General features: G+C 40.1%; 1 protein-coding gene across 4 annotated transcripts in view; it reads right to left on the bottom strand.

The window, feature by feature from the left end:
- Positions 1–25,283, bottom strand: part of DYM (dymeclin) — a 209,141-nt gene that overhangs the window by 120,993 nt on the left and 62,865 nt on the right. For all 4 annotated transcript variants that reach the window (XM_036403343.1, XM_036403344.1, XM_036403345.1 and 1 more), the window contains exons 9-11: positions 12,236–12,418; positions 8,572–8,750; positions 2,290–2,415 (exon numbers count right to left, since the gene is read on the bottom strand). In XM_036403343.1, coding sequence (XP_036259236.1) covers positions 2,290–2,415; positions 8,572–8,750; positions 12,236–12,418 — 488 coding nt within the window. The remainder of the gene's footprint in view (positions 1–2,289; positions 2,416–8,571; positions 8,751–12,235; positions 12,419–25,283) is intronic.

Here is a 25,283-nt window from a genome sequence, read left to right as displayed (position 1 = left end):
TCTGTGGTTTCCTGAACTCCTTACCAGTTCGTATAATCACCAGATTTATAAAACTAAAATTAATCCTAAAAATCAATAAATAAATGTGGGTTAAATGCCACAAAGGAAAATAGCCCATAAATGAACTGCACAGTCATGGTTCTTATAAGAACAGTACACAGGATACACAGCAGAGAGAAAAACAGGTTGATCTAAAATACAGCACATGTTTTTTTCTTCATCTTTTACCCAGGTAAAAAAAGATGGAGGGAATAAAAAAAATTCTGCTGTAACTGCTAAAATCTGGTATGTACTTGCATGAATGAGGTTTATGAAACTGATGCTAGATGCTTACATTTTACAGAAAAGCCTACACAGATTATCTGACTCCCATCATTTTGCAGACCTATAATATACCCTCTTAGGCTTTAGGATATGTGGAGTCAATATCTAAGCAAGTATGAGACTAATTTCATACTTAACATTAGAGTTTTTGAACAGTAACTTGCTCATTCATACCTGAAAACATCAACTTAATTAACTCAAAGACATGGGTGAGGGGAATGCATTTGTTAAGTATGACTTTGAAACTTTTTTTCTCTTACACTTATTTCCCTCCTTGGGATCTGTAGGAATGTGTAGGAGAAGCTCACACAGACAGGCCTGCAGCACCTCCCAGCCACCTCTCATTATCCACCTAAGAACCAAATCCAGCAAAACTCTGGACACACAGCACTATTAACAAATGGAACCAGGCACTGCGGAGCAGGAAAACACAGCCACAGAGGAAAAGAAGCAGTTATTGAACATCTGAAGTAAAATCAAAAAAACTGTGGAGAAAATGGCAGAAGCAAAGTCATGACTGAAAAAAGATCAGTGCAGGGTTAAAGGAACAAGGTGGGGTTTGTGTTTTTATTAAGATACAAGTAGTAAACCAATATCCACATTGCAAGCGAACACTACAACTCTGTTGGCACGGTTAGCTGAAAGGCAGGATAAACCGGACAAGAAAACTTGATTTATTCTTTCATTCCACAGCAGGATTCTCATTAAGGAATTTTAGGGAAATCTTCCACTTTTACTCATCCAGTAAGGAATTTATTGAAAGACTTATTGAATTTATTTATTGTGTAAAGCCTCTAAAATGAACAAAGAGTGATAGGAGAAGAGACTGAGGCAGGAATGACACCTTGACTGCTAAATTCCAACTCTACACAAGCCCAGTTTAAGAGAGAGGATAAATGGCTCTGTGACACAGATCCTAAAAATACACATCACACATACACCTCTGGTGCACATGTACAGGTTCAAGGCACACAAAGTTGAAGGCAGGAAAAAGCTTCAAGAAAATATTTCAGTCATCTGTATGGTTACTATAGGTGCTCCTAAAAGCTGCTTCCAAAAAAGTATTCCCAGGAAACTGCATTAAAATCATCTCTTCCTGCTTTCTACACACAAGCTGTACTAAATAATATGAAATTTCAGAGAAAAAATACTGTAAGTCTGGAAATTCACCTGGGAGAGAGTCCTGTTTAGGAACCTTGAAACTTGCTTTCAGCATTTTGCATTTCAACAACTTCTCAAAGATAATAATTCACAAAGATAATAATTTCCCCAAAAGAGAATTTCTGTTTCCCAGTCAAAAAAATAAATTAAATCAGTGCAAATATCTCATGTAGTATCATAGCTTTAGAAGCTGGGAAACTAGGACATAATTGTCCAAGGTATTCTCCTGCACAGATGGTCAAGGTCCATCAAAGCTAGTAAAAATTTGGCTCCTGCTATATTGACAACATAAAATAGAAATTAATCTAACAGAGAGACAGAAAAAGAAGTGCCAAGTAAGGAAGTAACATTTAGTATGGAAAATACAACTCCAGCTAAAGGCTGCATCACACTAGTTAAGCAAAGCTTTTCAAGAGAAATAAAAAATAAAAAAAAAGGTTTCCTGTTTTTTTTCCTCTTCTAGGCCCTACACTTCCATGGCAAACATTCAGCCCCTTTGAGGCAGCCTGCCCAGCTATTACTAGGCTAATTTGTAACAGGGAACACCAAAAAAAGACAGAGAAAGAGATATTTGCAGCAGTTTCTCTACAGGAGGGAGTGTGTTTGTTCATTTCACTTGGGAAAAGTTTTGAAAGCAGTCTTCAGGTTCCTTCTTCTTACAAAAGAAAGATGTGTATGCCATCAAATTTGGATGAACTCATACAGCCTCTGCTGAGGGAACAGATTTGCCAATGTATCTTCTTAGCAGTAAATATTTAGATTATTTTTAGAGCCGAAGGATTATTTACCAAAACAGCAACTCACCACTTCATGAATGGATCGGTTGAAGCCATCATCCTCTGTGAGGATCAGCAAAATGATAAGGGCCATGTAAACATGGTGTGAATTCCTTTCTTCAACGTGATACAGGATTTCAAGAATTGGCAGAACCTTTAGGGAAGGAAAAATGGGTATCAGTTTAGTCTTCAAATACCTCAGACACTAAACAGAGGAGGCTCTAAAGGTCCCACGTATTTCCCTGCCCTTGGCAATTCTTACCAACTCCTCCCTCTGGAAACAACCGCCCCTGACCAGCGATATACAGTGTCCAAACACCTTTCATCTGCTTCATTCTGTCACACAAGAGAGTCTAAACAAGTGTTTTCTTGTGGTCAGAAACGGAATTTCAATCCCTAGTAAATGAGATTCCCAGCCATAGCAGTTATCATAACCTCCAAATGCTTCAGTCCTCCTCTCTACACTACAGGGAGAAGAGAATTGTTAGACAAGATTTTCACCAGTCCAAGCAGGAAAACAGTTGTGTCTATCCATCTGTGCTACCACAAGCCTGCTCTGAAAAGCCTTTCCTCCTCAAACCTAGCCAAGTACATCAAAGCTGAGGTGAACAGAGGCATTTTGAGACATGGAAGATAAACTCCATTTTGGTGTGTGAAGATAATACCAGAAAAAGAAAAAACAGTTTGGGTTTGATTAAGACTAGAAGAGGCCTGTTTTTCCAATTTTAGATAATATGCAGCCAAAGAGAACTGTCTGATCATTATGATTAGAGTTCAGCCCAAGGTCTTGCAACATTTCCACCAGGATGAACAGCTTAAGCCAAAGCCTTGCAATAATAATGAAAATGAGATTTCATTGCAACAGCAAGCATACCTGAATGCTAGTCTAAAGTTAATCCAGATGCAAACATTGTCTCTCTACCAAATGAAAATTAGCTTTCTACTGGCTCAGTACAACGTAGTACAACTCAGTACAACGTACAGCCCAGCTTCCCTGGGCTGCAGAAATAGGCCGAAATCACAAAAAAGCCCTGGAAAAAGGAACTGGAGAAAGCCCTCAGTTCCAAGAAGCTTCTAGACATCTAAAAATTTGCTGTTTTTCAAAACAGGCCAAAGGCAGCTGGATGAATCATGTGAAACCTATTCTGGTGAGCAGCCAGGACACCAAGTGCTTCACAAACCTCTGAAGTTACCAAAATGTTCTCTTACAGTCAACCATCCTCGAAGCAGTTGGGACATACTAAATCAGTTTTTATTAGGATGAAATGAGAGTGCTCTGAATACTGCAGGCCACAAAACTTTTTGACACATGCTTTGGTCAGGGTCAAGAGAAGATGACAACAGAAGCTGAAGGAGAATATGCTTACAGTAACATCTTTATTAATATTAAATCAATATTAAAATAAAATATTTTTGTAAAATTACATGTTGCAAACATCCTTCCCTTGCTGTTTCAAAGGATCCTTCAGAAACCTCTCTCCCCAGTGGAAACTAGAGTACCATCTTTGTGTTTTCTGAATATCAGTCTTGAGTAAAGACCAGGTTTTCCCTAGAACTTCCAATTAGCACATAGACAAAAAATATTGTCCTTTTTGTTGGATGGGGAGAGAGAGAGACAAACATCACTGTATTGATCCACCATTCAAATTGTTTCCATCTCCAACACTTGCATGTAGCTTTGCACTGTAAAAGTTCTGTCATTTCTAAGTCCAAGAGTTATTGCAATAAGCTGGATAGAGCTGGAAGCAACATAAAACTAATGAAGAATTGCATTTACAACTTTGCAGGGAGAACAACAAAAGCCTTGCTGAAGGTAACCATTGGAACAACTTAGTTTTCCAGACAGATCCCAGATGGAAGCACAGGATGGTTTGAGTTGGAAGGGACCTTCAAAGATAATTGTGACTCAGTCTGGTTGTGTCAAACCATACAAACCACTCTGGCAAAACATACTCCTTCAGAACAGCTCAAAATATCTCTCTGTCTACACATATTAGTACTAATTGTAACTGAAAAAGTCCATTCATGTTCTCAAGTGCTCCAAGTCCTACAAGTGTGTGGCTACAAACTACATTTAAAAATACATGATACTGAGACATTGCAGCCATTCCCCTACAAGCCAATATGTGAAAGTGCTGTTACTAAAGCTCCATACTTGCTACTGAAGATTAGTCTGCCACTCCAGATCATGGCAATCAGTACTCCTGCCCAAAAAAAAACTCTGCTGCTTCCAAAACCTCCACTCCTTTGACCACGTTTCCCTTTCCACTCCTCTTTCAGGCTCCATGCCATCTACACACTGGACAAGACTCAGGGAGGCATATGGCAACTTAATTCTCTCCTATGTGCCATTTCTGGATGGAACCAGAATCAATTTGTACACTTTTCATAATTCTTCCTCCTTACAACATTTCCTCCTTTGTATATTGATTCCTGAGGTGCACACACATCTTTAGGACAAGTATTACCGTTCTCAAAACAAAAAATAGTTAACAAGCCACCACTTCTATAAAAAAGATACAATAAAGATTCAATTAAAGTTCTAATCATATGAAAATGTAAAATTTGAAATACTCTGGGGGAGAGGAGTCTTGTGAGGAGCCTTGGGTGGAACCTGGAGGAGACAGTTTTGTTCAAAAGAGGAAGACCTTTAGGTAGTTTCCTTGAAGAAGTTTGGGGCTGAAACCTGGGTCTCAAGTCTCTAGAAGAATTCAAAGAACCCTGAGAGATGCCTGGAAGGAGTCCAGGAGAATTCTGGAAGAGACAGATTCCTCCGAAAGAGAAGAATCCTCTCAGTTAATATTTTAATTATATTAAAATTTATATAGACTTTCAACCAAAATACATTTCTATACTTCTATGCTGCATACATAGATTAAAACTTTTATACCTATCTTCTTACACAATGGTTTTATCCAATCTTATACTGAGAAGAGAGCCACCACTTCTTTTGTATTGCTGACCCTTTTCTCACAACCATCACACCACCTCTACTGCACCACTACTAACACTCCTCCCTCGGGAGCAGCTTTTAACTGGCAAGAAACAGCCACCATTAAAAAGTTACTTTTAATCCCTAAAACAAGTGGCAGGTAAAAACAGAGACTGGAAACTGCAGGTGCTATATCCAGTCCAAGGTTGGTTTCCCCAGTAAAGTTTAAAAATAGATTGTCTTTAGTACTCAACAAAATACAAGCAGCAACCTGCTTAAGACAAATTTATACTACAGGGAAAAATATTGCTGTAGCATCAGCTGATATAAATACATATCATGGATGTTATTTCATTCCAATGATGTTGAACAGCAACAAAATCTCAACTCAGCAGCCAAAGAAAACACATCGAATAGCTCATTTCTTACATGCAGAAATCTAACTGGTACATTTACTTGCAACACTGGTGCTTATTGCTCTTTCAAACAGAAGAAGGCTTGACAGACTCCCATCCACAGACCAGAACACTATGCTTATCAAAAAATGTGCTAACTGCCCTCTACTTCAGCTGTCTCACCACTTTCTGGAGGATCCCTGCAAACACTTTGAAAAGGACAGCCCAATACTAGATGTAAACTTCTCTAACATCAGATATTTAATCAGTTATTTTAAAAAATGAAGTAAAGAAGGACACACAAAGATCCTAATCATTTTGCCAAGCAGAATTATGTTAAGAGCAAAAAAAGGTTCTTTATTAACAATAAAACACAAAGTCCAACAGAAGATGAAGGTATTTAGCTGTAACTAGCAGAGGGAGAATCATACAAATGAGGAAGTGAGCTGAGACAGTATCTGTTATACCAGCTAAGAAAAACTTTTAATTTAAAAGTTACACTAAAGTTGAAAAAGAGCAGAGACACATTTCAGAAAATCCTTATGAAATGTTATAGAGCACCTTCTGGTGATGTTTCCTGGGCACAGAAAGGGAGACAAAACAGGGGAAAACACAACATATGGGATGCTGAGTGCATCCTTCCTATTTCACTGAGTGCAGTGAAATAGGAAGAACCTACAAAACCCCCTAAAGTTTAGGATGAACTCTGAGCTGCCTGTGGACGTGATCTCTCACACAGCACCTATATAGCTTACACCCCATTCATCCAACTGCCTCTGCACGAAGAGGCCACTGATTTACATCACATGCCTCTAAAAAGTCCTCCACCCTCATTCAAAGATCATTTTGACTCTGGATTAATGACCTTACTGTTTTTCTCCTATATCTCCAGATAGTGGGAATCAAACCTCCAGGCTTCAATTCTTACCATCCCTCTCTGCAAGCAGAGATTCCTGTTTTTTGAAGGATTCCCCTTTATGAAGGCACATACACATCCTGAGGCTCCCCAAGCTCTTCTCTGACCAGCTAGAGTTAGCTTCCCAGGCCTCTCACAGTGTTACTGCTAACTTTAAAGCAAAACAAAAACTTCCATGTTTCTCAACACGGAATCCATTTTTCAATAGTCTGTAATTATTTTTAGTTACAGACTATTGGAAGTACAGTCTGGAAGTACACCACCAGAAATAGTGCACAGTGTATCAGCACCACACTTGCCACACAGGGAAGCCAGCTCCAGTACTCAAGTCCCTTTATCTCAATATCAAGTCTAAGACTGAATTACCCTTTTTCACCACAGGACTGCAGTTAGGAGGTCATGATTTCTTCATCCACCTAGCCCTCCCAGCCCTCCCAGTTCTTTTTGGGTCTGGCTCAGCCTGCCTTACTGAGCAATTAAAACTGCTCTTCTCAGTTGGTTGCTGCTTATCCTTATCTACTGGCCCAATAAAAACAAGAGGATTGGACAAAGATGTCAGTAACTTGTCAGTAGAGATCACAAAGAAGCAGCATGAAGAGCAAAATAAGAGAAGTTTCAAATGTTGGTATTGAAAAAAAAATCAAAATACCCACAAAAGCATACTGTTGACTTTTCAGTGATGCTTTTCTAATTTTTCCAGCTTTTCCCAAGAAGTGTTTAAAGTTGTTGATAATTTCTGGGATTTTCTGACTTTTTTTTTTTTTCAGGTGATAATATATGAAAATATCCTGCACTGCAGAGTACCTGAGTACCAGCATGTTGACTTGTTTTGACAGATGTACCACACTGTTTTTCTGGAAGCTTTACAGTGTATCAGAGACCATAATTATAAAACAATGCACACACTTGTCTAGAGCAACCTGGGATAGTGGAAGGCATCGCTCCACATGCAAGGGGCTGGAACAAGATAGGCTTTAAAGTCCCTTCCAACCCAAACCAATGTAGTATATGCTGTGTGTCTAAAGATACAGCAAATTGTTATGGTTAGCAGCTGTTAACTTGTTATATCACACACTAGCAGCCCCAAAAATTATACGTGGCCATTTGTTCACAGAATTCATGCGAAATGACTCAGCCCTTGCCTACATAATCTGCCGTGGACACAGGAGTTCAGTCTTGAATCAATTCAGCATCAACCATCTCATCCCAGTTTGCCAACAGTGGCGTCTATCAACTCCGATTTTAGCAATACATCTGCTAGGACTTGGACTGAAACCAAACTCACTCCATATCTGCCATCAAACAGGCAAGGGATCTAATTACCTGGCAAGATTTCAAATCTTAAAATGGAAAGGGTCCTCTATTCTGTTACCAATTCCCCTAGACAGCCATTATCTTATTAAAGGAATGCTTTTTAATAAGTAAGATTTGTTAAAGTGGTTTGTGACATTACTAAAGTGGGGAGCATAAGCTAATTTATAACCTACAAAACCATACCAGGTGTCTGTTATATTGGCCATTAACCACAATCCTATTTAAGCAGCTAAAAGGCACTACAGTTGTATTTCTATAAAATCTGTGAGCTGCTCCTTGAGGAGTTTCAGTCTTAGGTCAACCCTGTAAGACATTTGGCATGTTAGTCCAGTCACAGCTCATTTTGTTAACTATTACTCCTGAAAGCACAGAGACAGCTTGTGTAACTTTTTGGCCTGAATATCCAAAAGCGATAAATAAAACTATGAATGGAATGATATCTGCTACCAGTTTCTCTACACAATGATCAGAAGTGGGCAGGTTTGACCTAAGTCATGATAGTGGCACAGAGAAAGAGGGAATCCAAGATGGTCTTGTAGCGTTAGCAGTACCACCCTTGACTGCGGTGACACGCTCAGCAGCACACTCCTGAGATGATGCAACAAAAATGCATAAGTGAGCTAGAAGTGGCAAATGAGTGATCCAGAACCTATTGCTCCCACTGCAGAACAGAGGCCACTGGCAGCTGGTGACACCCAAGCTTGCAGGGCCAATCCCTCGTAAGGAGAATAAAGGAGGCAGAGCAAGACTCACCAGATTCTCTATGTCTGTCCGTGCCAACACGTAGGTGCGCACATTGCTGTTCTGATGCAGAAGCATGTATAGGAGAAGAGTGGCTTGATCAGATTTCTGCTGATCACATAAAGCTGTGTATAAACTGTTAAAGTTGATCTGGAAAGCGTGCGGATTTGATGACGAAAAAGCAGTGTTATCTGAAATAAAGAAATAAAATAAAGTCTTTAACAAATACATTTATCATTCAGTTATTTGTTAATTTTACAAAATCTCTGGGGGAAATATTTAATACACCACAGAAAGGAGGAAACAAAAATCACCCATAATTCTTATTACCAATGGTCATAAATCATAATAGAGTCTTGTAAAGCTTCAGTTTTGCCAAAAAGCTGAGGTTGTCCTCCCATATGTGCTTCAGTAAGACCCCAGTACCTGCACAAAATATTCACATTTTTTCATAAAACAATTTTGTCCCTCTATATGACTTCCAATGCTAAGAAGGAATGTGATCCCAGGAGCTGGTGGGATGGAGGCAGACACAACGTCTTCTCTGGAAACAGTATACCAATGATTAACTTCCAAACCCTGCACATCAAACTTACAGGTTTAGTTCTCTGGCATTAAGGCAGAGTCTCTCCCATCCATCCCTCTCTTGGTATAAAGGGTGGATGTGCATTGGTCAAGATTACTGTGATATCTCAGTGAAATGACTTAAGAGGTGTGTGGTGGAGAGTTTGGTGAGTTAAGTGATGTAAAACATCCCATCACATTGTCTGACATCCCTCAAAGTAACAGCAGTTTGTTCATAATCACAACACACTCTGTGCCAGTGCCGGAAGTGAAAATAAAACAGATTTCTGTTCACAGAACCTTTACCAGCCTCAACAAAAACGTCCATCTGCACAGATCCCTAAGGTCTAGAAATTCCCTGTGGAAACAGAGAAAGCTAGTACTTACAGGGGGGTTTTGAAGAAGATGGAGAGTGAGACAATTTTTATATGGGCAAATAGCCATAGGATGAGGGGGAAGGGTTTTAAACTGAAAGAGAAGACATTTAGATGAGAAATCAGGAAGAAATTCTTCCCTGTGAGGTTGATGAGACCCTGGCACAGGTTTCCCAGAGGACCTGTAGCTGTCCCTGGATCCCTGGAAGTGTCCAAGGCCAGGCTGGACAGGCTTGGAGCAAGCTGGGATAGTGGAAGGTGTCCATGCCCAAGGCAAGAGAGTTGAAACTGGGTGATCTTGAAGGTCCCTTCCAACTCAAACCACACTGTGGTTCTATGATTTTAAGACCATATTCCTATTGAAGTTTGCTAAGTAGCTTTCAACACAGAAGAGCATGGCAGTTGTCATGTATTTTGAACAACATTTCCACCCACTTTGGATGGAAAAAGTGCTTGGAATTGCTGCAGGAGCCCTGCAGGAGCCCTGGCTGCCATTGGTTTTGTGGGGCCCAGCAGACAGTGTGCTGGGGAGCCATCACTCCTCTTGGCCAGGGCAAGGGGGGACAGCTCCAGCCATTGAGCTGGAGGCAGCAGGAGGCCCTGGAGCAAACAGAACTCCTGCCTGCGGGAGCTGGGAACCACGCGGAGACACAGCCCCACGGCAATGGAAACCCTGCCTGTCCCAAAACCACGCACCCGCGGGCGCCAGAGGAAGGCCAACCTGAGCCTTCCTCAACTACTGACCATGACTATGGACCAGCTGGATTAAAACCTTCCTGCTTTGGGCAGGAATTTCCCTTCAGGAGGAAAAACATGGATGTAGACAGCAATACCAGAACAATTCAGTCCTTGGTGCCACAGGTCATTAGCTGAGACGCTGCCCTTGGCTTTGCAGCTTCACTTCTGTGAACGTTTAAGCTGTGCCACTGGGATTTATAGCATTTCACTATCAGTTTTATTAAAGGATACTAAAAAGTCCAGTAAAATAAAATTCTAAGCAGAATAAAATAAACTTACCAGCAACACTAGCATATCCTGTATTATTCTGCAGAACATTAAGCTGATCAACATAAAAATTAAACTATTCTAAACCATGAACAAAAAAAACCCATACTGAATTCTTCTAGTTTTGTCCCAATTAAATTATAGAAATTATTTTTTTTAAAATGCCAATTTTCCTTTTATAGTATATATTATTACTGCAACTAGCTTCTTTTTTTCCACATTACTTTCCTCTTACAAACTCCTTAGAATGTTCACAGAAATCAAATTTAAGCCCAATTATGAGTATTGCTAGTGGGAACAAGTTTCTGGGAAACAATAAGTCATTCCATCAACACACACATGTAGAGAAAATATAGCTTTTCATGCTACATTTGACACAAAATAAGTTAATTCAAAATTTTATAATGATGTATGTATAGCGTGCTTTAATGAAATACATTACTGGCTACTGGTGGCATGAAACAAAGTCAACCAAAATGCAACATTAAAGAAAGCTTGCAGTTTAAAGACAGAACAAAACAAAAGCTTTATCAACAATTTGATCTCAACCACCTGTAAATGGTATCCAATAAATCAAAGAAGCATGTTAGGACTCAGAATTCTTCTTATGAGAACAATCCTCCACCTTCACAACCCAATAAATTTTCATAGGTAATGGTGAATTAATTTAGAGCTCAACCTGGTTAAAACTTAATGGACAAAGGAATACAAAAACTCCCCAGAAGAAAGTGCATAACTCAGGATATTACTGTGGCTTCACAGGTTGTCACACAGCTACTGAGCCCTGTGCACAGTGCCAACCTGCACAAAGCCAATGAAAGGTAAAACCACATGGCTCAGGTTCAGAGATTTAAGTGTGGATAAAGTACACATGGAAAATGGTGGAGTCCCCATCCCTGCAGAGATTTAAAAGCCATGTGGATGTGGCACATGGGGACAAGGGGTAATGGTGGCCTTGGTGGGGAATGGTTGGACTTGGAGGGCATTTCCAACCTAAATGATCCTGTGCTTCTGTGAAAGGCACAGGCTGCATACTGAGCTATCTAGATAGCACAAGCTGTGTTAGGGTATTCCCATGTTCAAATACGACCCTCTGTGAGTCAGCGCACATGGCACCTGCAGTTACCTGACACACAGACTGGATGCTGCCTTCTCAAAATCCAGACAAGGACCAAAACAACTCTGATACCTCCCATACATACAAAACTCATGGAAGTGTTTATGTTAAACATTTTTTCTTACATTTGAAATAAAAGAATACAGTCAGCAAACCCAGGCAGCAACTTAATTATTTACCGTCTCTCCAAGGACCATGACTCCAGGACAAAAAGTGCTACAAATTTTTAGAGGACTCCTGCAGACTCTTGGATAATCAATCTACTTATAGGTTAGTTTTATGTATATTTCATGAAAGTATAGAGTCACAGAATCATCAAGGTCAGCAGAAATCTTCAAAAACTTCCAGTCCAGGAAGTAAACTGGACCAGGACTATGAAGCTTTCTCGTATTTCTCAAGTCAGAGGAATGAAGTAACCTCCTTCTGCCCCCACCACAAAGTCCCAGCAGCTGAGGAACTCCACCTCAAAACTCCCTGATAAAAACGCGTTATTACTGCTCTTCCATGGGTGTGCTGGAAGGACAACAAATCTTGGAAAGAGAAGCTCTTAAGCAATCACAGCATCTTAAAACTCCACTTCATCAGCTCAGGCTCAGAAGTAAGAACAGATACAAACCTTGTGTGTTCTTGAAGGACATGATGGCTTGTCTGTAGGGGTTTGGGGTGTCTGGAGTGTCAGTCAGGTTGGCCAGGACCAGCAGCAGCAGCAGGCTCTGGCTGGCCAGAGGGGAGCACTGCTCCAGCTGCGCTGATGCTTTGCTGCCCACTCCACCCAGTGTGAACACTGTCCACAGGCCAGCTGCAGAGAAAACAACAAATAACAGGTTTCGTCATATTTTAATAAACAAGGCTATTTTAGAGTGTAGGTTTAGATTAGATACTGGAACAAAATCCTTCCCTGTGAGGGTGGGGAGCCTCTGGCACATGTTTCCGAGAGTGGCTCTGGCTCCCCTATCCCTGGGAGCGTCCCAGGCCAGGTTGGATGGGGCTTGGAGCAACCTGGGACAGTGGGAGGTGTCCCTGCCCATGAGAGGAGGTGGCACTGGATGAGCTTTAAGGTCCCTCCAGTCAAACCATTCTCTGATTCCACAATTGTACATTGTGCATGTACAGCTCCAGTAGTAAGGCATAGTGTACAAAGCCAATGTAATGTCCCCAGAGGCTGCTTGAAAAAACTCTCATTATCACATTCCTTAAACTTTGATGATTGGGCCTGAAATGCAGAGTCATTTTCACACACAGCACCAAAAAGAATTAACTCCAATACTAAACTACAGGATTTGAAATTCCTGTTCCTAATTACAGCAGCGTTGGTGAAACCAAATCACCAGTTACATGCCCAAATGCTGACTAGAGGAGAAAGAGCATCAGAGGAGGACTAAAGGACTCCCCTCATCCCTCTCCAGCAAGCCCATTAGTCCTTATACCCTTGCCACTCCTCATGGCAGTGTATTACAGAACTGGAAAAAACTAAGAAAAGCACTAGAACTGAAACAGAGATGCTGCAGACTCAGCATTATTGGAGTACAAAGTCAGAGGAAAGGATAAAACCTCTATGTTTATCACATCTAGGCTCTTGATACATTCATTCCAAGGAAATAAGAAGCAGCCCCTCCCAATGACACAGTATTAGATTCACCCCAAATGCCTATCTAGCAGTTAATTTTTTTGAGTGTATCTTGAAATTTTATTACAGAGACTAAGCATTTAATCAAATTTAACAGGTCAAAGCTTTGAGTTATACAGGTTAAAAAATATTAAGTTTTACTTAAAAAAGGTAAATCCTTATTTCCTCTTTTAATTAATGCCTAAATCAAAAATTAAATACAACACAACTTCTTAAAGAAAACAGAAAAATTAAGAAAGTTTAATTTCCAGTCTCCTAGTCATCAAGATTCAAGGTGTAAATGATAAAAACTTCTAAGCTATTTGAATGCAAAATACTAAAGTATAACCAGTTAAAAGAATTTCAAGTACTCTTAGCCCTACAAGATTTCAAACCTTACAATAAGTATTTTTCTTCAAATGTAATTATACAGTCAGATTATGTAACAAACCAGTGCTCCCTCATTAGGACAATTGCAGGACAATTACTGCCATGTCATAGGCAAGGGGACTAATGCCACTCAGTGTTAAGCAGCTTGAGAGAGTTTTTATAATAAAAAGTACTGTAATTGCAGCCTTCTTAGCAAAAATTTCATGTTACATTAGTGACCCTTTATCACCATGTTTTTCACCCACAGTTCTTATCAGAATGAATGATGTTGACCATGAAGTTTTTCATGTGGGTTAACCAGAGAGGTAACATGCAAAGAAACTATTTTAAAAACCCTGAAACAACTGCAAATTTATCATCACATGTTAAAGAAACTAAAATTCATCAGATTTCCATTCTTAAATTTTAGTGGTTTTGATTTTTTACCACCCCATTCTTCTGTGGCTGCCATCTGCCATTACATCTTTCCTCAATAGTTAGGAAAAGAGGGATACGGCCAAAACACCAGTGATTAATTTGCATCTTCCACCAGGGAGAACAAGGTCAAGATGTCCAAGAGACATCTGCACATGAATATGTGGCCCAAGTAACCTCCTGAAGTTCTCTTGTGTGTTGGCAAGTCCTCCAGAAAACCAATCCCATGTTACAGGTTCATAACATTCCTTTCAGTTGCAAGGGCAGCATCACATTAGGTCCTAAGTATCAGCTGATGCTTCCAACACACTCAAGTTAAAAATATTTTAAAGTAAAATATTATTTCTGATCATAAACATCACATTAAAATGCTAAACAAGTAAAGAGCCTGGGAGGACAGAGGAACAGGAAGTTTCTAGCTCTATGTAGCAGTATGTTCACAATATCTAAAATATTACTTTGTTAAACCTAATTTTATATTTATGCATATTTCAAAATTACAAGACTATATTTAACTTCTTTAACACACAAAACAAAGTAACTTATGCTGTGTGCTCTCTTAGAAGCTTTCTTTTATATTCTTTTCAGATCTGAAGTTAATAGAAAACATAGAAGAATAGACACTGATACAGCGTGGACAGAATAATATTTCAGATTCTGCTTCTTCAGAACATCGCAGGAAAAAAGAGACAGAACAAAAGGAAGAAAATTTCATGTTTAAAAGGGATGAAGGCCAGGTTGGACAGGGCTTGGAGTAATCTGGGATAGTGGAAGGTGTGCCTGCCCATGGCAGGGTTGGGAATGAGATGAGCCTTGAAATCCCTTCCAACCCAAATCATTCTGGGATTCCGTGATTCCATGAAAATTCTTGTTTAAGCCAACAGGATAGCCACAGATGACAGCAACAGTACTAGTTCTGCCAGGCATCATTACAGGCATGAAGTGAAATTTGCCTAAATGCTTCAACATATAGACTGGATTTCTTTCACATTGATGGGGTTTTTTATTTTACTTCTATCCTCTTGTCAATTTTTTCTATACAAGAGAAATACAAATTCCAGATGTTTTTGTAAAGCTTTCTGCATCTCTGGGAGGTGGCAAAGATAAGTTATGGTTCTCAAAACTAAAACACTAAACTGTGAAAGGAGGGAAGTGTAGATTATCTGAAACAGCGTCATGAGGCACACTGCTTCTGAAGATTTATAAAATCTTCAAAAGGCTCTACAATACCAAATACTACCTTTCTGGACCCAATTATAAGTCTGATGAAGTCAATAATCCACAGCCCCAAAACCGCCTCTTTGACGTTGTTGTGGTTTAGCACCACACAACAAATCGTTCTCTCCTCTGTGGTGAGACGAGGAAGAGAACTGAGATAAAACACAAAACTCACGGGTTGAGAAGAAGGCAATTCAATAGGACTAAAAAGAAGGGAAAATGATGATGATGATGATAATGATAATAATAATAATGATAAAAGTGGACACCTTCCACTATCTCAGGTTGCTCCAATCCCCATCCAGTCTGGTCTGGAATACTTTCAGGGAGGGAGCAGCCACAGCTGCTCTGGAAAACCTGTGCCAGGGCGTCCCACCCTCACAGACAAAAATTTCTTCTGAAATTATGAGAAGATGACACATCCTTGATGCAGAGTAAGCATGACTTAGCAACAACTAAAACATCAGGCTGGTATCAACATTACCCAGCACTGCAACTTCATCCAAGCTGAAAACAAGACAAACATTTAGGTATTTGGATCATTTACTTCATTTACACAATTTACTGTTTTCTGCAGAATACTTTCAGTTGCATTTCTCTAATATTTGTCCATCATTTCTAACTGTGTCCAGCTCTGGGCTCCCCAGTACAGGAGGAGCAGGCCCAGTGGAGAGTGACACATATACTGAAGGGCCTGGACCATCTCTGTGCCAGGACAGGCTGAGGGAGCTGGGGCTGTTCAGGGCTGTGAGAGGGCCCTCAGCCCTGGCTGTCCTTGTGTCTGTCCCTGTGTCTGTAGGGAGGGACAGAGCAGGGCCCAGGCTCTGCTCCAGGCCCAGCAATGGCACCAGAGCCACAGGCAGGGACTGAGCCCAGCAATTCCCCTGCACAGGAGGCACAACTTCTGCCCTGAACAGAGACCAGAGAGGCGTGGAGTCTCCCTCCCTCACCAGGGATATTCCAGAGCCCTCTGACACAATGCTGTGTCCTGTGCTCTGGGATGGAGCTGGAGCAGGGAGGCCCTTCCAGCCTGACCAGCTCTGGGATTCACTGATTTAACTTTATATCTTCACTCAGTCCCACATGGAACCACATTGCTAGAAGTTTTGTCAATTGGAGAACTGTAAAATTCTGCCAATTATTTCTGAAAAATACTCGAATACTTTAATAAGAATCTGAATGCTTTTACCTTTAAAACCAAATTAACAGATTCATTTTTGCCCTTCTCTTTCACCAAACTAGCCACCACAGGCTTTTTTTCCTGGTCCACACAACTCTGTGTAAGGCAGAGCAAGAAAAGCAGGTCATAAGAGCAAAGTATGTTATTTTGCAACAGAGAAGCTGAGATTTTCTGTAAGATGGCTGGAAACACAGTTTACAGCCATGAAAACAAACCCAGCACTTTAATCTAGTTTGACAGTCTGTGAAACAACACTTAATGGCAAAATGAAGTTATGACACAGTCATCAAAATAGAACTTTCTTTCACCTGACTGTTATTTGATGCAAACACAACTCTGCAGAAATCTCAGCCTAATGCCTGGTCTCTGTTACACAATGAGATACAAGTAAGGTTCATGTTTGTGCCTACTTTGGAAAAGTTTAAACGTACTTATTTATAGTTTCACAAGAATAAGAAGAATTTTAAGAGTTTGACTTTGAAGATATTTTGAAACTAAGGGTGCAGAAGGTACTCTAAAAACTCATCACACACATACAAAGCATTGCAACGTACAGTCAACAACTTCTAACACTATCTACCATTACTTTAAGTCAGAAGATCAACCGACTGTGAGCTATAATTGATTTTTGAGCTCTCCTGGATTAGTTATTAAACTAGTTGTAATTCTTCTGCAAAATGTATTATTCACCTTTCAACCTTCAGTGTCAAGACTCAGAAGACAAACTCTCTGACTTCTCATGCTGGACAGAGCATTAAATTAATGCCCAGGAAATTGGAGTTACTTACTTCCAAGTTTCTTTCTAGGAAATTAGTATTGTTTAGGGGTTTTTTTAATCTAATAGTAGCTCAAAAATTCAATTAAAGTAACCACTGAACTTCAACCTTTCCTTTGAACATCCTTCATTGCATTTAAATATAGGCATTAAATTGCAATTAATACTGGCAAAGCCTTTCTGAGTATGGTCCTGTCTCTCCTCACTGGAGCTTGGTAAGAGGGCAGATCCTTCCCTCATTCCCCATCACATAACCCACATCCTCTCAAACATATTTAGCATCCTCCTATTGAGTTTTTTATTACTTTCGACAGGATTTTGCTGAGGGCACCAACTTGAGGTGCTGCCCCCAGGCTGCTTTTGAGACTGAATAGGACAAAATAAGAGTTTTAGGAGACATGAAAATTTTCAAAAGGTCTCTTGATCTCCCCCTGTCATTTTGACATTTCCAAAACAACAATCCTACTCCCTTGTTGCAAAAATGGAAAGAACACAAATAGATGAGACTACAGAAGTTGGCAAAGCCAGTGTTAAATATCAGAAAGAAAACTCAACCACAACGAAAAAAGCCCAAAACAGAACAGATCTAACTAACTTATGGTTAGTAATACATCCAAGTCCTAGTTGCACATTCTGCTTTCTTATTTCTGAAACTTTTAGCATCCAGAAGATTGTCCAATGCTTGCAATGCTGCAAGATTGTCCAATCCAAGCCATCACTAAATAGAGATGATGAATAATTAAAGCAAAAGTGATTTTCGTTGCATCTAATTGTACCATCATGTAGTTCCTCCAACAAAACCAGTAAATAGCATATTATTAAAAAGCATTACAATTACTGTTTGATTCTTATTATACTCAAGCAGCAGCACTGGGAACTTGAGTTGTTGTTTTTTTAACGCTTATTATGCGTGTCACTTTTCTTAAGTCAATTCAATAGTTCTCACACTGTGGTCTGATGAACACTTTCTGGTGGCCCACGGAGAGCTGGCAGTTCACATTGTGCTGGCTCTTGTCCTTGTTTCCAGCTGCTACATTGTGTTAGAAGAAAGCTAAAAATACATAAATACTTTCCTACGATTACTTTTCCATGCAAGCAATTTCTCAAGTTGCCACGGGGATGTTATGTGATAATGAATGGGAGAGGAAAAAGAGGTCCATGGAATCATGAACAGGGATCAGTGAGGCAAGTGCTGTATCAGGGGCATTTTATACTTTATAAAGCACATCTCCAACATCTCAGATCTTTAGTTAAAGAACTTAAACTGCAAATTGTGAAGAACCTAGGGTACACTTGCTTAAGAGACTATAAAAACAGCAGCTACATTAATTTTAGGGAAGTCCCACTGCAGATTTGTGAAGATTCATTACAGAAAGAAACTAGCAAAGCTGAAGTATAGGAAATATGGAATCATTTTTACATGGTTTATGAACCTGCATGTTAAATATTCCACTCTTGAGCAAGATTAAACTCATCTGTAGCATAAACACACTGACATACACACAAACTACAACCTGTGACTGAAAAAGTCAAGCTGGTGACTGTAGACATTTTAAGTAGGGAAATTGTAAAAACTCAGAAGCACAAAAATGGCTGTCCTAAATACTACAGTAACTTTTTGTTTGCAGTCGCTTTTAAATTGCAGTTACTTTTTCAACTGACACAAGTTCTCATAAATAATAGGTTTTTTGAAACATTTCACCTGGCATGATAACACAAATGGCAAAAGTAACAATTTTTAATTTTCAGCAATATTTTTCATGGTCATCGTTGTCCAGCATTGGACTAACAGGATTAACCCAAGCTAGCATGAGACATAGGAGAAGTTCTACAAACAGCAATAAATGAATAGTTTCTGGATGTCAGACAGTCTCGCAAAATAAATCTGTATTTTAAATACTGGTAGGCTAGCTCCTCTCTAAGTCATCAGCAGGCTGCAGCAAGAATTCACACGAGGGAGACACTACATTTAAAAGCATTTTGAGACAACAGCTATGTACCAATCCATCTTGACTCTATTTCTTGTCTGGAACACAGGAATGGCACATGATGTGTATCAGAGTAAATGTGTGATCACTTGGAACTCCATATTCAGGTTTAAAATCCCACTGAACTACCACTTAGTGCAAGGTCTAAGGCACACAATTTACACAGATGATTGCCATGGCTTCATTTCAGGTGCTGTGTTATATTTCAGTTGCTTTACTACTATATTTTAAGTATTTAATTCCTAAATACTACAGGAAAGTGACTGAAATGCTATAGAAAGATTAAGTGCACATTTCAGATTACTTCTTTAAACGTCAAAAAGAATTATAGAAGTGATTTAAAAACCAAGTTATTTTCTTCTCAACAAATCACTGCAACAGAACAACTGCTCTATATTTCATAGATTTCAACTGGCTCATTGAAATACATGACTGAGTATGACTTAATTGTTTGAAGGTTTTCACACCTAATAACACTATTGTAAAGGAGACCAGTATTTCATCCTCCCTGCCAAGAACAGCAGAAGGTAGTTGTTTCTGTGGAGCCAAGCTCTGCAACACCAGCTCCCAGCCTGCCCCAGTCCCAGTCCCAGCCTCTGCAGGAATAGCCAAGCTCATGTCTCTGTAACCACACATTTCAAATACATCCCAGGCACTCAACTTTTTGAAGTCACCATTGCTCCCAATGCTGCAGCAGGACACAAAAAACACAGCAAATGGCTGGGGTGTAGTGGAGGAGCCAGTGGGGAAAAGACAGCCCAGGAAATCTCCACACAAACCCTCTGAAGCCAGAGAAGCACTGATGAGTCTGAGGTGCCTGGGGCTGTGATGTCATTAACACATTCTGGAAGTGGTTTTTCATGAAATGAATCATGGAAGCAAGTGAAATGCAAGGATGTATTAGGTAACTGTGTCCATCCCCTATCCTTGCAACAGTGTTCCCTCCAGTACAGCTTGTTATTCTATCCAGACTAATTTTAAGGGACTAGTAATGGAGCTTGAACCACATCCTTTGGGCAGCATGTTCCATAATCTAATAAACCTCAATGTTAAGATTTTTTTTCCTAATCTTCAGCTAAACATTGCTTTATTCAGCTTCATCTACTTATTCCTTTAAGTGGTTCTATGTAATACCATAAAACATTTCTGCCCCAGTTCAGTGTTTACAGCCCTTAAATAAAAGGCACAGTCAGGTCTCCTTTGTTGCCCAGCCAAATTACATACACACATTTTTCTTTCTTTTCTTTTAAAGTCTTTTCCAGTTTGCTTCCTGCAATTAATCCCAGCTCCAATACTTTGCACGACCTTTCAAATGTCATGGAACTGAAAAAGATTGCAAACACTAAATTGCATAGATTGATAAATAAGCATATCCCTAATTTCACTGCAAAAACAGTGTTTATTTCATTTTAAACCATTCATCTCCCTTTTTATCACTACATCTCAGGAGATCTTTACTGTGAAATTTAAAATGATCCAAGCCTTCCTCGGGGCAGGAACCCTAACTACTGCATTATTACTCTTTCTCTTGTTTTGAATTTTAAAATAAGGAGACAATCACCTTCTCCCAAGACCATGAAGCTCAGCTACAGAGTTGCATTCTCATGAAAGCTTTTGACATCACAGAGGAATCAGAAATGTAAAAAGACACCCCTGAAAAGTATTTAATCTGAAAAACTACAAAAACATACAAAACCAAAGTCAATACCTGTAAACTCAGTGAAATCATATATATATGTAACTATATATATTATTTACAGTTGGACTTGATGATCTTCGAGGTCTTTCCCAAACTTGATGTTTCCATGAGTCTATGATAAATTTAACATTTCCAGATGGGATCTACTTCTCTTACTTGCCCAGAGATGCTGAAGTACGGAATAGCTTTGTTAGCTGGAAATCCCTGATGACATTTTTATTATATGTAATTGGAGTATGAGTAGTAGACATACCCAGAGACAGACACCTTGAAGAATTAAGCAAAGCAAATTACATAACATACTTCTGAATCAAAAGGCCAAATAAAGCTGGGAATAACTCTAACAAGCCATTAATTCACTTTTAGAAATAGATTAAAAATAACTATAGGAGGGGAACATCTTAAGCAAGGAATCTTCACATTTTTATTAGACCAAGTCCTGACCTGCTGCTGGCAATACCAATTTCAACTCCTTTGGACACAAGTGATTCATTTTCTGAGATGGAACAATATTCCTGCTGCACATTTGAAGACTGTCCAGTATAAGTGAAGCTGCAAATGTGACCACAATATCAAGAAAAAATAAATAAAGGTTTTATGGTATTATACAAGAGCAAAATACCACAGTATTATGACTACTTGGAACCTGGGAAACGAAGTGCAAGCTTGAAGAGAGTGAGAGAGAGGAAAACGAACGAGAAATGTGGGAAAAACTGCAAATCCACCCAGTGTTGTATTTAATTTTAGAGGAACTGTCTGACTCAATCATCTATCAACCTTGGAACAGCAAACCTCACACCAACAAGTTCACAAAGAGACATTAAAAAAGAGTTTTTGGATGGTGGGAATTGGGGGCTTGTTTTGGTTTGGGTTATTTTGGTTATTTTGGTGGGATTTTGGGGAGAGAAGATTAGTTCTTGGAGAGGTTTTGTTCAGTCTTTTATTTTTAAATTATTATTTATTTATTTATTTTTGTTTTTAATAGAAAACTCTTCTGGCTTTTGCCCAGGATACCATCCCGGTATTTTATTGTTCTTGTCAGAATGCAAGGGAACACATTGAATGTGTATCATTCAACCAATTGTGGAACTTCCAGTAACATCTTCTGTTGACTCTATCAGGCAAAATATGAGGCAGAAACAAACACTGAAACATGTTACAAAGCAAACATCTTGTCAGTATTATTTTTAAATAGTGCTGATCAAGGTATTGATATTAACTAATGCTTTTGATGTAGGACCCTCAGGAGAACTTCATCCCCACACATAGTGGGGAAGGGGGAAGAAGAAATGCAGACAATCAATGAAAGAAGTGACCTGTAAAGTTGCTAGACAGGTCAAGGCATCCAAGAAATTACTTTTGCAGAGCAGTTAGATTTTTGTATCAGTTAGTGAGTTTAACACACTGCTCCTTTTGGTTTGTGTGACTGCAGGCACTTAATTCACTCATATTCCCTATGAGAGGAACAAGGAATAGCCAGCACAGTAAAGTCAGCACAGACCTGCTGCTTTCCTCCTAGACCTAAGTTTCATTCCTCCAAACTTGTGAAGCACCTCACCAATGGTACCTGCAGCAATTCCAGCCAGCTTCTTTATCAGCCTTCAGGAGAGCATTCAAAAACAATTAAATAAAGCTTCTAATATAAGCACAGCTGAAAGATCTGGAGTTCCACAGCTTAGGAATGCTCTGCCTGCCACCCTTATTTCTGAGAAGATCTGCTCACACTCCTTGGAGACTGCCACCTCTCCACAGTGCAATGGACATGTTGTTTTTTAACCCAACATTTCTTAATCCCTACTTTTCCTTTAAGAGGTAACATTTTGTTTGTGTGAGGTAACTTCTTCCTCTACACTACCTGCTACTCCAGTGACAAGGAAAACTCTAAGTCTTAATTCTCTGGCTTGAAACCTGGTCCACCAGCAACTGCATGGAGCAGGGAAAGTCCCCCCTGGATCCTGGAACAGCCTCATGGACCTCACGAGGGGTGCTGCATCCTGAGCCTCACTGGCACGACACTCTGTGGAACACACTTCATGAAAACTCAACATTCAGACAATTTTGCTGCCAGTTTTTCAACAAGTTTCTGTTCAATGTATGCAAATGGCAAGTTTTGGGACCCTGTAACTTGGCCAGATTTAGTAAACTTTAAGAGGGATTGTAAATGGCACATCTCTATCCACAACTTCACTCCCTAAGCCCCGCTTCCCAAATCTCAAGAGCCTGTTCCAAGGCATGAAGGCTCTAAAACTCCTCAATAAAACAGATGTAAGAATTCAGCATTGGTTAAGTAACATTTTTCCCTAACCTCATTCTCAGAAACAGAAGAACTGTTTTCAATTAAAGCAGTGCCAAAAAATTAAAAAAAAAAAAAAAATCTAAAAAAAAGAGCCTAAGGAAGATACTCAGCATGAAAAGTTTCACCACAAACAACTAAGTCTGAAAAAAAACTATGAGCAATTGAAAATTGGATTTCACTACAGAAAGTGCTCTATAAGCTTATCTTGAGGCATCAATACCAGCTCCAGCCATACGAACATTATTAAAGTGGCAGTTTTAATGATGAAGCATTGAGGAAAGCAGCAGTGCTGAGGAATGAAGTCCTACCCCCAGAACAAGCATGCCACAGGCAAAACTTTTCATTATCTCGACTAGCAGAAAATGCCTCCTCAGCTGAAAGAACCCAGTGTCCCTGCTCCGTGTCGGAGCGGGGCGTGAGCTGCTGCCAAGGCTGACGAGCTGTTTTATGTCAGCACCTGCCCTTTGGCTCCGCTCTCGCACTGACATCAACTCCAGCGGCATCAGACAGGAACACGTTTCTGTCACCAGACACCGCGGCTGGAGCCACACCAGCTCCACAGCGCTGCCGCTCGCAGAACGCTGCTTGGAGCCCTCTTATGCATCCAAAGCCGACTGAATTCCCTCTCTTTTGGGTCGATGGCCAGCGTGGAGGGGATGGAGTAGGGAAAGGTTTCGGTGTGTCAATTTACTATGAAAACAGAACACTATGGGGGGAGAAAAAGGCTGACTAAGTATTACTGAGTCTGCCTGCATATTTTTTCCCACCAAAAACCGATAGTTAACATTGAAATTATACAGAAACATGTGCTAACACTCATCAACTTTATTATTAAAGACTAAAATTACGTATATAGTATTGAGAAAGTTTTAGTTCCAAATACTGATTTGCGAATTTATGGAATGAATTACATACAGATTTGCATTTATATGAAAAAATATATTTAGAGGCACTTTATTTTTTCTCTAGCACACACGTTCAGTTCCATAATATTTCTTCTTCAGTACCCAAAAATGTTTTTACCACAGGGCAAGGGATTCCTCTGGGCTTTTCCTGTTCCTAAGCATTTTGCAATAGTGCCAAGCCATAAAGGGAAAAGAAGTTTGCTCTCTGGGAGCACAGTTAGGAAATACTGAGGACAAGCTACTCCTGCCTCTCTGCCATCACCTACAACAGGGATATGCCCGTGCCTGAGAAAGAGGAGTTAATACAACTTTTTAATATAACGTACAAAGCAATTTTCCTTCTGTATGAGATCAATCTAGGAGTTAAAAAAGCAAATTTGAGCAGCACGATTGCCCTTGAGGGTGGCACCTGGTACCACCATCTCCAGATTTGCATGCAGATCTCACTTGTGTGGAAGCTCCTTAGCAATCCCGAGGTACCCCAGGCAAGCCCTATGATACAGACAATCTATATAGCCCCCCATCATCAGCAGCTGTGCACAGACATCCTTTTTAGGCTACTAGGTTTTGAGTAGATCATTTGAATATTATAGTATTTATCATAAGAAACATTTTTGCTATCCCAAACACACAAAATCACACAATGATTTGGGAGGAAAGGGACCTTTAAGATCATCTCATTCCAAACCCCCACCTGTCATGGGCAGGGACACCTTCCACTGTCCCAGGCTGCTCCAAGCCCCATCCAGCCTGGCCTGGGACACTGCCAGGGATCCAGGGGCAGCCACAGCTGCTCTGGGCACCCTGGGCCAGGGCCTGCCCACCCTCCCAGCCAGCAATTCCTAATTGCCAAGAGCCCAAAATCTGTGCCTGCCCTCTGGCAGTGGGAGCCATTGCCTGGGTGCTGTCCCTGCAGGCCTTGTCCCCAGTCCCTGGGCAGCTCTGCTGGAGCCCCTGGAGGCCCTGGCAGGGGCTCTGAGGTGTCCCTGGAGCTTCTCTCCTCCAGGATGAAACTCACTCTACATTCCCACAACAATTACTCAAGAGAATTTATGGAAAATCACAAATGTCACCAAACTGTTTGGCATGAGCTGATAGCAGGGCCTTGTGCAAAACAATTACAATTAGCAAGGTAAGACAATGAGAAACACCTATGTGCTGTATTCACATCCTATAAGATCACCTGAAATTAT

The sequence above is a fragment of the Molothrus ater genome, chromosome Z (assembly GCF_012460135.2).
Source record: "Molothrus ater isolate BHLD 08-10-18 breed brown headed cowbird chromosome Z, BPBGC_Mater_1.1, whole genome shotgun sequence".
Lineage (NCBI taxonomy): Eukaryota > Metazoa > Chordata > Aves > Passeriformes > Icteridae > Molothrus > Molothrus ater.
Note: the sequence above shows the minus strand (reverse complement) of the source record. Positions and strands in the feature narration are given on the sequence as shown.